The sequence below is a fragment of the Elephantulus edwardii genome, unplaced genomic scaffold (genome assembly GCF_000299155.1).
Source record: "Elephantulus edwardii isolate Elephantulus edwardi_28Jun2011 unplaced genomic scaffold, EleEdw1.0 scaffold00017, whole genome shotgun sequence".
NCBI classification, from domain to species: Eukaryota; Metazoa; Chordata; class Mammalia; order Macroscelidea; family Macroscelididae; genus Elephantulus; species Elephantulus edwardii.
This window is the reverse complement of record NW_006399767.1, coordinates 10,179,379-10,193,348: the sequence shown is the minus strand read 5'-3', so window position 1 is coordinate 10,193,348 and position 13,970 is coordinate 10,179,379. Positions and strand designations below refer to the sequence as shown.

At 43.0% G+C, this 13,970-nt stretch overlaps 1 protein-coding gene across 2 annotated transcripts in view; it reads right to left on the bottom strand.

Moving 5' to 3' along the window:
- The window catches only part of CLIC5 (chloride intracellular channel 5), a 269,785-nt gene that overhangs the window by 8,349 nt on the left and 247,466 nt on the right, over window positions 1-13,970 (bottom strand). For both annotated transcript variants that reach the window (XM_006881933.1, XM_006881934.1), the window contains exon 5: window positions 3,194-3,378. In XM_006881933.1, coding sequence (XP_006881995.1) covers window positions 3,194-3,378 — 185 coding nt within the window. The remainder of the gene's footprint in view (window positions 1-3,193; window positions 3,379-13,970) is intronic.

Here is a 13,970-nt window from a genome sequence, read left to right as displayed (position 1 = left end):
AGAGAGAAAGCTCTCTGACGTTCACAGGAACATCGATGCTCATGTTCTGAATTTGCTCTTTCATCTGAAAACAGTTAGCTTCCACAGCATAGATTAGGTTTTGGCATCTGAAGCCAAACTTGAGGCCAGACTTGGCTCCCCCTTGGCTCTTTCTGAACTTCAGAGGTTTGCCAGGTCTCTGGGATCTGATAAGATGGGATCAGCAGAAATCCAAGGAGACACGAGCGGGGGGCCTAACCTTTGTTCCCTTTCAGGCCATCCCGCCTCTGAGCCCCACTTCCTCCGAGTGAACCACGCAGTAAACTGCATCCAGGATGAGGTTTGGCTTTGTCAATTGGGGCTGCAAAGAACTGAAGGAATCATTGCATGAAGCACAGGACCAGGGACATCTATTAGTGTAACTTATTCAACAAATTATTTATTTGGTCAATAACTAAAACAGTTACTGTGTGGATGTTGCTGTTGTTATGTGTGGCCAAGTTGGATTCATAGCTGAACCTTCAGTGTGTTTTCAGATGCTGGAAACTGCATGAGAGGGGGCTGCCCAGCTCTCTCTGTCAGAGAAGCTGGTGACATTGAACCACCTGCCTTTGCATTGACAATGCAACTCCACACCCACTAGGTTAGCAGTCAGTAAATACTGAATAAGAAAGAAGGGAATAAAACAGAGGGAGGAATGAATAGAATCCATATCTTTCTTTTTAGAAAAACGAATTCCAAAAAGATGAAATCATTTGCCCTATAAACCACTCCTAGTTGGTGACAGATACAGGAGTGGAACCTGATGGCTTCTGGAATGAGTCTTTGTCCTTCCTTCATAACACTCTAATTTGTTGTTGTTGTTAGTCTTTCTGAGTGACTTGCAACTCATAACGACCCTATGTACAACAATTCCAAATCTTGCTCTATCCTGAGCCAACTTCATCATCTCTGACACACTTACCCCCATCTCATCTAGGCCAACATGCCCAAAGGATGTCAGATGGAGCTTCAAAATCCTAGCTTCCAAACAGCAGCCTGGTTTCATCCTCTCTAGGATTGACCTATTTGTTTTCTTTGTGGTGCCTGGTATGTTCAGTACTCTTCTCCATCACCACAACTCAAAGGCATCAATTCTTCTGGATCGTCAGTCATTGTCCAGCTCTCTGATTCATAGCAAGTAATTGCAAAGACCATGGTCATTGCAAAGGTCAGGCTTAAACTGAGATTTTATTATCCCCAATGATATCATGTGCTCTTCAGGAAAAGGAGAACCAAAGAGGCTTATTGAGGGTAGGGAGGAGCAGAGAGGAGAAAAATAGCGCAGTAAGAGTAACTTCAAAGGCACATAGTGTGACTGGGCCCACAAATGGCCACTGAATTGGCCCCTAACTTAGAGGGTCTTCATAATAAATAGACTATATTTGCCCACTGAGAAAAGCATGCACGCTCACTCCCAGTTTTCAGCTCTGACTGAGATCTGTGGGGGGCTCAATGCACACAAAGCTGAAGAGTTTCAATACAAGCTTGTGGGTGTTCTGGTTTGAGCAAAGCCTGTGTTGCTAGTCTGGGAGGACTTGAGCTAAAAATGGCTAGTGTTTACTCCCTCCTTCAGCCTTGCAAGCCCTCTCTTGGCAGAGCCTAACAAGGTATAGTTAGCGGGCAGAGCAGAGCTGCGATTTACACTCTCACAGGGGTGTAGCATATTAGTGCTGCTATCCCAAAGCCTTCCAGGTTTTGGGAGTTCAAAGCCACCAAGTGAGAAACACCACTTCTTCTATCGGAGAAACATGGGCAATATCCTTCCTTTATCATTTACAGCTTCAGAAACCCAATGGGGAGTCACTACGAGTAGGAATGACTCGAGGCCAGAATCACAAAGCCACAAACCAAAGGGCAGTTGTTATTGTTGTTGTTGTTAGGTGCCATTAAGTTAACTATGACTAACCATGACCCTATGGGCAACTGATTGAAACCTTGCCCTGTCCTGAGTCATCCTCTTTGAAATAAGAAATGATAGATATATAGGCTTCTCAGTGAAATTTAGAGAAGACTGGCCAACATCAAGACACATGTTATATAATCAAATGACCAGTCAATGAGGATTTATTATAGGGTTACCATGTACCCACTACCATGATTGGAGAACTAGACATTAGTTGCTTTTGCTTAGATCTATTTTATCATATTCTAGCAAACTCTGGTAGCTTAATGTGTAAGGAGTTGCACAGCCAACCCAAAGGCCAGCAGTTCTAATCTACCAGCTGCTCCATAGGAGAAAGATGGACAATCTTTTCCCATGTGATTAATCATCTCTGAAAGCTTGCTGAAGGGTCTGAAAACCTGCTGGAGGGTCAGCTATGAGTTGGTTCTGACTTGATAGTACACAACACAATATTGTATCATCTTTTTCTGACAATAAACTCTATAACCAGTAACTAGTTGCCATCAAGTTGACTGTGGCCCATGACAAGTCGATGTATCCGAACAGAATTGTGCTCCAGAAGGTTTTCTGTGGGTATTTTTCACAGGCTTTTCTTCTGATAAGTGGGCTTGAACCTCCAAACTTGTAGTTAGCACCCAAGTGGATTAACTGCTTTTACTACCCAAGGACTTGTGGCAAAAGCAGACCACTGTCTATCTATTTCACTGTCGTGAAATACCATAGGCAGGTAGAGGGTAAGACAATGATGTGAAAGGAAGTGTTAGCTTATTGAGCTTAGTCAACAATGATGTTGTCCCAGATGAGAAGAATGAGTATAGCTGTTCTGTGTTTCCCCAGAAAAACCAGTGAGCAGCAAAGAGCCTCCATACAGGGAAAGCTCAATGCAGGAAAAGCTGTTGGAATAATCAGAGCTTACAGAACAGAACAGGACAAGACAGAACAGGACAAGGCCACTCACTCATTGGGCAGAGGGTTCCCAGTCAATGGCACTCACATAGTACAATCAAACTGCCTCTGAAAACCCACTGGAGTGTCAGCTATGGGTTGGTTCCGACTCAATGGAATAAAACAACAACATGCCTGTTTTGTAGCTAAGAATCTGAAGATCAGAAAAGTGATACAACCAGCAAGTTGGAGAGGCTGAGCTTGGACCCTAGTCCATCTGACTTCAGAGCTTGGGTCTGTGGCCATCACCTTGGACTTGGCCCATGCATGTGAGTGAGCCGTGGTGGAGTTGTGTCTGGTGAGCACCTGTGGGCCAATGCTTACCTTGACCACGTGGAGCTTGGGCAACAGATTGCAGTCTGCCAGTGTTAGCTCATCCCCATCCAGGAACTTTCGACGGGACCCCTTTTCATCATCATCACAGGTATTGGCGTCTATCTCCTCTGGCAAAGGGGTGTTCAGATAGTCATCCAGTTTCTTCAGGGCCTTGGTCAGGCCTCTCTCAAGGGCTGGCAGGGAAGAGCAAAATACGTATCTTTAAGCAAACTCCTTGCCCCTGGATATGATCACAAGGTCTTTAGAATAGGTAGAACATCCTGCTCTGTCCCCTCCTGGCGCTGCCAGTCCCCCACCCCATGTTACAATAGCAGCCACTAACATTCCACTGTACAAATGGGTTAAATAGCTTGGAAAAAAAGAGAAAAACCAAATGATAAGTAGTATCTACTAACTGTTCGAAAATATAAAAATAAAACAGGCTGGCGAGCTCTGGTGGACTAGTGGCAAGAAGGTGCACTGCAGTTCCAGTGGTGGGCGGTTCAAATCCACCAGATGCTTTGTGCGAGAAGGAGGAACAATCTCCTCCTGAACCAGTCAAATCTGATTTGATGGTACACACGCACAAATGATAATAATAATAATAATAATATTTCTAAAAAACCCAACAAGTTATATATTAAAGACTTAATAGGTTTCTTCCCACTGGGTAAAAACAGTCAGGTTTCATTTCTTTGTTTTGATTTACTTTATCAATATTTTGCTAATATTGCTACAATAAACCTATATACTAATTTAGTGTATTTGTCAAATAAGTAATATATTTATGACAGTAAATAAATAACTAACTGTGTCATAGAACAAGGGAGCTTAGTAGGTAAGGAGCTGAGCTGCCAACCCAATGGCAGGTGGTTCGAATCCTATAGTTCCTCCATCCAGTTCACAGCCTCTGAAAACCCACTGGTAGATGAGCTGAGTCAGTTCTGACTTGATGGCACATAACAATAGCAACAGTCCTAGAACAGAGGCATGTCTGGGTTTTGAGAGAGCACTGATGAAGTCCTGCAAGTCAACCCCAGAAGCCAAGAAGGGGCAGACATGACTTCAGGGAAGAAACATCATAGGAAAGCATCTACCTGTTGTATGTTACCCAGAGTATCATGGTAGCAGGGAGGTGTGTTGGGGCTCAAGATAAGGAAACTAACAAAACCCTAATCCTGTTGTTATTGAATTGATTCTGACTTAAGGTACTCTGGAGGGAGGAGTAGAAACACTTCATGGAGTTTTTAAGACTGTAAACCTTTGGAAAACCAGACTGCTACATCTTTCTCCATGGGTTCTGATTGCTGACCTTCCAGCTAACAGCCAAGTGCACGATAATAGTTGTCAGCAGGCCTCCCGCAATACAGGAAAGAGCTGTCCAGAGTGGAAGAGCTAGAACATTAGAGAGAGGGATGCTGCATGGAAACCTAGCATGGATACAGCTTGGTGGATGGACACTTAAAGTAACAGAATGGAGCAGAAGATCTTGACAGTGTTGCCCCAATATTAATTACTCAAAGGTATTTAGACATAGCACAAAATACTTAAAACAACCATCCTGTTAAGTCTCTATCATTGAAAGTCATCTCTCTTGGAATCTCAGTCCATTCTAGTCATTGAATGTTAACCAAGATACTTTCCACCCGTATTCAGGGGGCAGACATGCAGGAGAAGGCTGACTGGGCCATTAGCCACTGCACCCCTGACTCTAACCCCATTCCCCGTGACTGTTTTTACAGATTCTGGTTTAGATGTAACACATGGATAATAAGAGTCATTCCTGATGTTAATTCTAACAGATACAAGGGGGCTGGTGCCTTCTGGAGAAAGAGCCAAAAGAATGGAACTCTGGTTCAGATTTTCTCAAATGTGCTTTCTGTGAGCCCTCCTCATGTACCCTGTCTCTGCCTCTCCATATAAGGCATTCTGTTTGAGACAGTGGACTAACACTAGCTAACATTAGCCCAAGATAGATCAATTGAGCACTTACTGGAATGTTTGAAAACTGGCTGGAGATTGAACATAGTTTCTCAATGCTTCCTTTTCCCTGGTGTAGCACTGAACATATGCTTCATCAACTGCTTTGTGTTTCCAGTTTGAGAGAACAGAGTGTGTCTGGCTGGGAACATGCTTCTTTTCCCCTGAGGAATTGTCTAGACTTCTCTATGGGATGGCAAGTCTATTCAAGGGCAATGGAAGGGCCTGGGCACTAAACAATACTTATTAGGCTCTTTATGCTGAAGCGCTTATGATTTGAGCTTGTTTTACCCCCTCAAATCCCTAGCACCTTTCAATTTTGGAGCTCAGGGCAAAAATTTGGCCAGCCAACATCATCCAAGGGAAAGAGGCCTCTGATAGGAAACAAAGTTTTGAGAGAATTCTTTGTATTCTCAGGGATTTGAGAAGGGTGTTTTATAAGTCTATGTCCCAGACACATAGTCTCTGCAGACGTATCTTGAAATGTGACAATAAGGTCTAGGTAGCCTCTGAAGCTCCTTGGATAGATGTCACTGCTAGGCATCATCAAGTCAGAGCTGACTCATAGTTGACCCTGCAGTGGGATTTTAGAGACAGTAAATCACACAGGAAGAGACTGTCCATCTTTCTTCTTCGAAGCAGCTAGAACATCTAAACTGTGTGCCTTTGGGTGGCAGGCCAACTGCCTGGCCACCAGAGCTTGGGTAGGACATCTTCCTTGGCTAGATTCTTCTGAGGAAATTTCAATTATCTGTCTTCCATCTCATCCTTGAGATGGAAAGGTAACAGTTAGCAATGGACACAATTGCTGCCTTATGTCATGACTGTGAGGTGCTCTATCAGGCTAAGGCAGCAGGGGTATCGATATCATCGCTCGTCTTTGTGTATTTTTTTAAAATCAGAAATATGTAGAGTGGCGCTGGTGATCATAATGATAAAGAGAATTGGTGAGATGAGGCTGGGAAGTGTGCCTGTGCTCAGTAGAAGGCAGTGTTATTTTACAAAATTAAAAAATAAAAGTGCTAATAAATCATGATAAATGGGAAATGATTGAAGTGGCCAAGGTTTTCATCTTACCTGCACCCACAATCAATGCCCATGGAAGCAACTCTCAATAAATCAGAATCAGCTGGCATTCGCATTGGGCAATTCTGCTGCAACAGACCTCTTTATAGAGGCTACAAAGCGAAGATGTCACATCAAGGACCAAGGTGTGTTTGGCCCATGCTAGGGCCTCATATGCTTTCAATCACCTCATATACTTGTGAAAGATGTACCATGAATAAGAATTTACAACAATCACTGCATTTGAATTATAGCATTGGCAAAGAATAGTGAATACACCATGGACTGCCAGAAGAACAAACAAACCTTCCTTGAAAGAAGTACAATTAGAACGCTCCTTGAAAGTGAGATAGGTAAGACTTTCTCTTACTTACTTTGGACCTGTTATCAGGAGTGTTGTCATTTTATATTAAGTAGAGGTGTCATTTAAAAAAGGAAGGACCACATTGATGTGGTTGACAGAGGGCTGCAGTAATGGGCTCACACTAAACAAGGATTATAAGAAGAGTGCAGGATGGGGTAGTATTTCATTCTGTTGTCACATTGACTTGCTGTCTCCAAAAAACAGCAACATATAACAGGGCAGGGAAAAGGGCTAAGTAGCCTGCTTGAATCTTGACCCTGCCTGAAGTGGATTCCCTTGAGGAAGCTTAAACCTCCATGCCTTCTAATGCCCTAACCCTAATTGTTTCATCCCTTTTTTGTACAGATTGTATAGATTTCAGACCCCCAAAATCTCTGCTATATCTCTGATTCTTCCACTTACAAGTTATGCTCCACAACTTCACTGAGTTTCATTTTATTTTCTCATCTCAACAAGCAACAACAGGAGGGAAAGAGGAGTCTTCATAAAGAGCCTCTGGGCAGTGCATTGTTAATCAAAATGTTGAGTGTCTGAGTCCACCAGAGAGGCCTCAGAGGAAAGGCCTGGTGATCAACTTCCTGGGAAAAATTGGCAACTGAAAACTCTTCAGACACACATACGTTGTGAGTTCGAACCATCTCTATGGTAACTAAACCAGTTGACTCTTATGACGTCTCTGTGGGAATTAGCTCAGATCATGCAGAGAAAGTGACTAATACAATGTCTGGTCCATCCTAAGGCAGCAATTAAGGCAGCTTCTGTTTTTGGATTGAGTGGTCATCCCATTCTTTGTTCCTCAATTCACACTTTTGTCCACGTACAATTGATCCTTGATTGACTTCCATTAATTTGGAAGCTCATGGCTCCACAAATATACAGATATTTTTAAATGTCCTATAATGTTGGTTGAATTTGTATCAAGAGTTCATTTCTACAGTAAGTTGCATACTGCAACAAAAAGTAGTTTCTGGTGGTTCCCATACATTTTTCATTGTGCTTAATGAAATACTGTAAACCTTCAATAACACCATGTTGTTGTTGATAAGGGTCATCAAGTCAACTACAGCTCATAGCAAACCTGTGAAAAATGGATCCAAACCTTGAGCTATCTTGTACCATTCTTATGTTCTCTGCTATCCTTAAGCCTATTGTTACAGCCACTGCGTCAGTCTATCTTTCTTTCATTGACTCTCTACTTTTCCCAGTGTGTGATCATTTTCCCAAGAACTGGTGACTCCTGACCAGATGCCCAAAACAAAGTATGTATTTTCACCATCCTTGCTTCTAAGAAGCACCTGGTTGCTCTTCTGCCAAGACACATTTGTTCTCTTGGCAATTACATAATATATTCAATACTCATCGCCAACACCACAATTCAAAGACATCAAATTTTTGTGAGTCTTCCTTATTCATTGTCCAACTTTCATGCAGATAAGAAACAATTGGAAATACCACGGCTTAGGTCAGTTCTTTAAACTGATATCATTGCCCTTTAGAGCTTTGGAGCAGTCTTTGAGAGTTGATTTTCCCCATGCAGCACATCTTTTGATGATTTCTTGACAGCTGCTATGATGTATGCAATTAGAGATGAAATAAAATAAAATCTTTGACAACTTTAGTCTTTACTCCGTCTATCATAGTGTTGCCTACTGGTCCAATGGTAAGGATTTTTGTTTTCTTGTTGTTGAAGTATAATACACATTGACATGTATAATCTTTGATCTAGTCATCTGTTAGTTTGCTCTACTGTGGTGGCTTAAGTGGTACTGTTGAAAGGAGGGATAAGTCCTTGGAGAAAGACATCATGCTTGGGAGGGTGGAGGGACAAGACAAGAGAGGAAGACCCTCAAAAAAAAAAGAGAGGAAGGCCCTCAATGAGATGGATTGGCTCAGTGACCGGGGTAATGGAGGCGGGCGTGTCAGAGACAATGAGGTTGGCTCAGGATTGAGCTGAATTCAGAGCCATTGTACACAGGGTCTCTATGAATCATAAGCACCTAGATGGCACAGCAAAACAACAACAAACAGTACTGAGATACTAGAAGCTATATCACCAGTATTTGAATTATTATGTCCACTTAAGTGACAGGTTTCAGACAGAACTTCCAGACTAAAAAGCAGGATTGGCCATCTACTAGATTGGCCATCTACTAGTAAAAACTTTGAAAACTCTTAAATAACATTGAGGTAATACCTTAGGACCCATAAATAAATTATGAGTAATGCAAAAGCAGATAAGGGTCACAGTATTATAAAAAGAAATTCATTTGCTTTATATGGACCATTGATTGAAGCCTATAGCTGTGTTTGCCCACCGTTTCAAGATAAATTAACTCAGCATTAAAGAGCAAGACAAGGAAAAGGAGAGGAGATTTGTGAAATTGTTACTGCCACTATACCAGCAGGTGTGGAAATGTATGCTTTGTTGCCAAGTACCTTTTCCCATCTTGTATTAAATGCAGCTTTTATTTAGGTACAGTATATAAGAAATATAACATATGAAGTATTTTAATCAATTGTTTATGTTAATAAAACTTCTTATGAGTAGTTAAGTTTTGAGTAAGTCAAAGTTATATGTGTAATTTGTTTACTATGGGGATCAGAGGATTGGTGCCCCTAACCACCCCCTTGTTCAAGGATCAAGTGTATCTCTGAAAATCCCAAGGGGTGGCAGAGAAAAAAAGCACATAAAAAGAATTATTGCTGCCCTTAGAGGGAGGAATCAATAACCAGAGCTTGGTTTATCTTATTCTTTAATGCACAGTCACAGCCCTGTCCCCTGAGATCCCTTGGGATCCTTCTTGTTAATGAGTTGTGTTGAAGAACACAGCCGGATGTGTGCCAATGCACGGCCCTGCTATCACAGCACAGAAGCCAGCACCAACACATCTCTGCCTGTTTGTCTCCCTGCCAACTCATTCCTCTGGCCCCGGCTCAACCTAGCAATCATAGATGTTAATTATCTCTTTTGGCTGACAGCACTGAGATCATGACATAGTTTACAGTGAACTTTTGGCTCTGGTAAGAGTAAGGGGGCTGTGAAAGAGACTGCAGTGACCAGAAGATGTGGAAACTATCAGAACGGGCTGCCCAGATTGCTTCAGTCTTTTCATTGCTTCTAGGAGACTTTCTCTAAATAGCAAGCAAGACTGGGGAACCTTCAGCCCACAGCAAGCCAGCCTAGAGCTGGGGCACTCCAGGACTGCTTATTGTATCCCAGGGACTTGATGGTTACCCAGACCTTTAACTGCTTTTTCTCCCTCCCCACCCCCTACCCCATGAAGATTTATTCTATACCACACACAAATGCACTGGGTAAAATATGTGATGAGGAAACAAGGGGAATAGTTCATAAATATTCTCAGCCATATGCAAACAATCTCAAATTTATTTTTCTCTTTTTTAAAGAAGGGGGGGAATCCACCCATTCCTTGATCACTTCCAGATTCATTGAGGTTGATATTACATAAGACCCAATATTGTTTTCTCATCGTAGAGAAATAATGACTTGGAAACGGCAATTTGAGCTAAGAAAATAATATACTTTTAACCAGGGAAGGGAGTCTGAATGGTGACCCAGGAGCCAAGACTCCAACCAGCCTCCAGAAAGCTCTTGCAGGAATAGATCAGCCCTGGCCTGCCTGGATGCTGCGTACGGCTTGCTGTTGTTAGGTGCCGTTGAGTTGCTTGTGATTTATAGCAATCCTATGTACAACACCTCTGAACCCTGGTCTATCCCGAGTCAACTTTATTGTCTCTGATACACCTACCCCCGTTACCCCTGTTACTGAGTTAATTCATCTCGTCCAGGGCCCTCCTCTCTTGTGCTGTCCCTCCACCCTCCCAAGCATGATGTCCCTCTCCAAGGACTGGTCCCTCCTTGTAACATGCCCAGAGTATGTGAGACAGAACTTCAGAATCCTTTCCTCCAAGGAGCAGGCTGGTTTCACCCTCTCCAGGATCTATTGTGGAACAAATGGCCCTGTAGGTACTTGTCCTCCTTTGCAAAGGTGCCTTGGAAAGGAGCAGGTATCAAAAGAGTCTCGGGAAGGACCAAGATAGCCCTGTCGGTTGCTGAAATAATTTTCTCACACGTTTGTTTTTTTTTCCTGGCATGTAAACATAGGACCACCTCTGACCAATATCTGCAGCATGGAATGGTATCTATTCAGATCTCTTTTGTAGAAGGAGATGGTGGCTACTTGGTTGATCTTGGTCAACCATCCTTTATTGTACCATGGCTTTTCTCTTGCTCTTGCCTATTGGTGATAACCACCACAGAAATCGACCCATCCAATCAGCCCTGGCCTGCCTGGATGCTGCCAATGGCTTGTTGTTGTTGTTACGTGCCGTTGGGCCTGGGATACTTATACCACCTGTCATTTAAATGCACAATGAATCTGATCAGATCAAAATTATTCTTTTTTCCTTTTAATAGAAAAAGAGGAACTGTCTTGCCTAAGACACATACATTTGTGGATGCGCATGTGCGCTCACACGCGCACGCGTACGCGCGCACACACACACACACACACACACACTCAGTGATGAGATCTTGCTTTGTTTTTCACTGCTACAGTCTTCCACAGGAACACCTACCCTTAGGTAGTTGGAAAAGACTTTCATTTAGTCCATTCTGTTATTACAAACTAGTCCATTGCAATAACCTAAACAGTCTCTTCACAGAATGCTCCATCTCTTTTGCATACAAATGCTCAGCTGCTCAGAAAGCCTGCTCTTCTCTCCCTTTCTGGATCTTCCCCATGAAGACAATGTATGAGGGGTGGAGAGGGAAGGGCAGCATGCACTCTGGTGACCTCATGGCCCTGTGATTGAGGCTGGGCCCTCTGGATAGACACGCATAGATCCCAAGTTCCCAGATCTATCGGATGGAATGCTTTGAGAGAGTCAACACAGGTTCCATGTCTCTTCTCAGTCACGTGATGCCTTCCACAGCAGCCTCAAGATGTTAACTGTGGAATGGAGATGCAGAAAGGGTGCTGTTCAAGAGGCAGTCCAAGCCCCTATGCCAGCCTTCCTGACACACCACTCCAACTCTCCCGTCTCTTTTCTCCTTTACGTCCAAATCCTCTCTGAGCCAGAAGAGTGTCCCACTTTATTTCCCTGGTCAAACAATCCACTGACGAACAATAGCAAGTGGCCTGAAGCAGCCAAGTGGAAAGACATTCTCCTCTACATTCTGGGGGGACTCTGAGTCAAGACCTTCAGGCTAAAAAAAAAAGGTGCTAAAAATATTCTAAACCATTTAGAATATTTTAAGATTAAAGCTTGGTTTTCAAGGCTCCTAACTCCCTTGCTCAAAGTTCTATTTTGATTATTATAAGTTGAATATTTAGTTTGTTTCCTCGTCTAGAATTTCAGGTTGATAAAATCAACAGATTACAAAAAAGTTCAGGTGTGATTTGGGGTCCATTACATTCTCTTGGCAAGGTGCAAAGATGCTTGCACTTTGCTGGCATTTGTCACTTTCAATACATGAGATGGGAACGTGAGAACAAAAAAAAAAAAGACAGACATTTATTTTTGCCCTGAGTTTGTTATTTTGGAAGAAGAATCTTTTCTTTCCTAGTCATGGGAGAGAGAGAGAAAGTGAGAGAGGTCAAATTGCTCTATGCAAGATGTCCAATGAAGATACCACCTGGACAGCAACCGAATTGAGAGAGACTGGTGGGCTAGAGAGGCTGCATAGGCTGGGTGGGCCAATAGAGAGGCTGCATAGGTGGGCGGGCCAATAGTGAGGCTGTATAGACCTGGTGGGCCAATATGGAGATGCTGTCAGGAAGAGTGGGAAAAAGATTCTGTAGGGCTTTTTAGCAACTCAGGTTTATTTTGAACAGTATACTATCTTCTTTATCATTCCTTTTATCCCAAGAATCTTGGCAAAGATATGCATTGATATTTTATGGTTTTATAAGTCACAATGTCAATATTTTTGTCTATTGCAAAAAAATCCTTAAAGAGTGGAGAGATCAAGAGTTGCGGATGAGTTACAAGCATGTGCATGATCAATCCCAGGCAAAATTAGGGAGCACGTGGACGTTTGGGTTTGTTCCGTCTGCTTTAGAGTCATGCTTCCGGAACATACACCATGTAAGGAGTGGCTGATGTCCATGTGCTCTGAAAGGCACACGGAGGCAGCAAAGTTCTAGAAGATGAGGACAGAGCTTTCTTTCAGGTTTGGGTCCTCTGACTATGTTAGCAGGTCACTAATGGAGCTCTGGTCGTCCAATGGTAAGCTGCATTGCAGTCCCAAAGGTTTGAATCCACCAGCTGCTCCATGGAGAAAGATGGCCAGTCTCTTCCCATGTGCTTTACTGCTTCTGATAACCTGCTGGAAAGTCAGCTATGAGTCAGTTCTGACTTGATGGCATGCAACAAGTGTCATCAGAAGGAGCCCTGATGCCACACTGGTTTAGCAATCCACTGTCAGCTAAAAGTTAATGATTCTAATCTGTCAGCCACTCTGGAGGAGTGAGATGCAGCAGTCTGCTTTTGTAATAACTGTTTGTTGCTGCTGCTGTCTACATTGAGTTGCAACTGACCCATAGCTGACCCTCCGGCAGCTTTTCAGAGGCAGTTTTAAATACACAGGAGAAGGTTGCCCATATTTCTCCCATGGAGCAACTGTTGGATTTGAACTGCATGTCTTGAGGATTGTAGCACAGCTCCTTGCCACTAGGTCACCAGAGCTTGAAATCTTTACTGGGCAGTTCTACTCTGTCCTATATAAACGCTATGAGTCTAAATCAACTCTGTGGCAGTGAGTTTAGTGCTATGAGGGTAGTGACAGAGAAATCTTGGGTCTGTGTGTCTGGGAGTCTTGAATCAGCCTCATTCTGTGGGCACAAGTGTAGGTGACTAGACTCTTAGCTCTGTTGTTCAAGAATAGGGCTGCATCCTGCCACTGGCTGTGGTTGACAAAGCATCTGCCACAGTGTCTGTCACCTTTGCCACTTCCACATTGACTCTGCCTAGCTATGAGTTTGCTAGAGTGTGGTGGATTGTATGTTGCCATGGTGCTGAAATTGTGCTGGCAGTATTTCAAATGCCAGCTGCACAGTGGACAGGTTTCAGCAGACCTTCCAATTTGGGAAGATATACCTAGCTATCTACTTTGAAAAAAATTTTCAAAGGAAAAACTATGCTTCACAAGAGAATACTGTCCTATGTATTGCTTAATGATTAGTCCACTAGGTTGGAATTCATTAAAAATACACAGTGGCTACCACATTGGGGTCAATGAAGCATATCCACGATTGTACAGATGGGGCAGGACTGGGGCGATGCTCCATTCTGGTGTATATGGAGTTACCATGAGTCAGAGGAAAAGTGATGACAGCCAAAAACAGTGTCTGA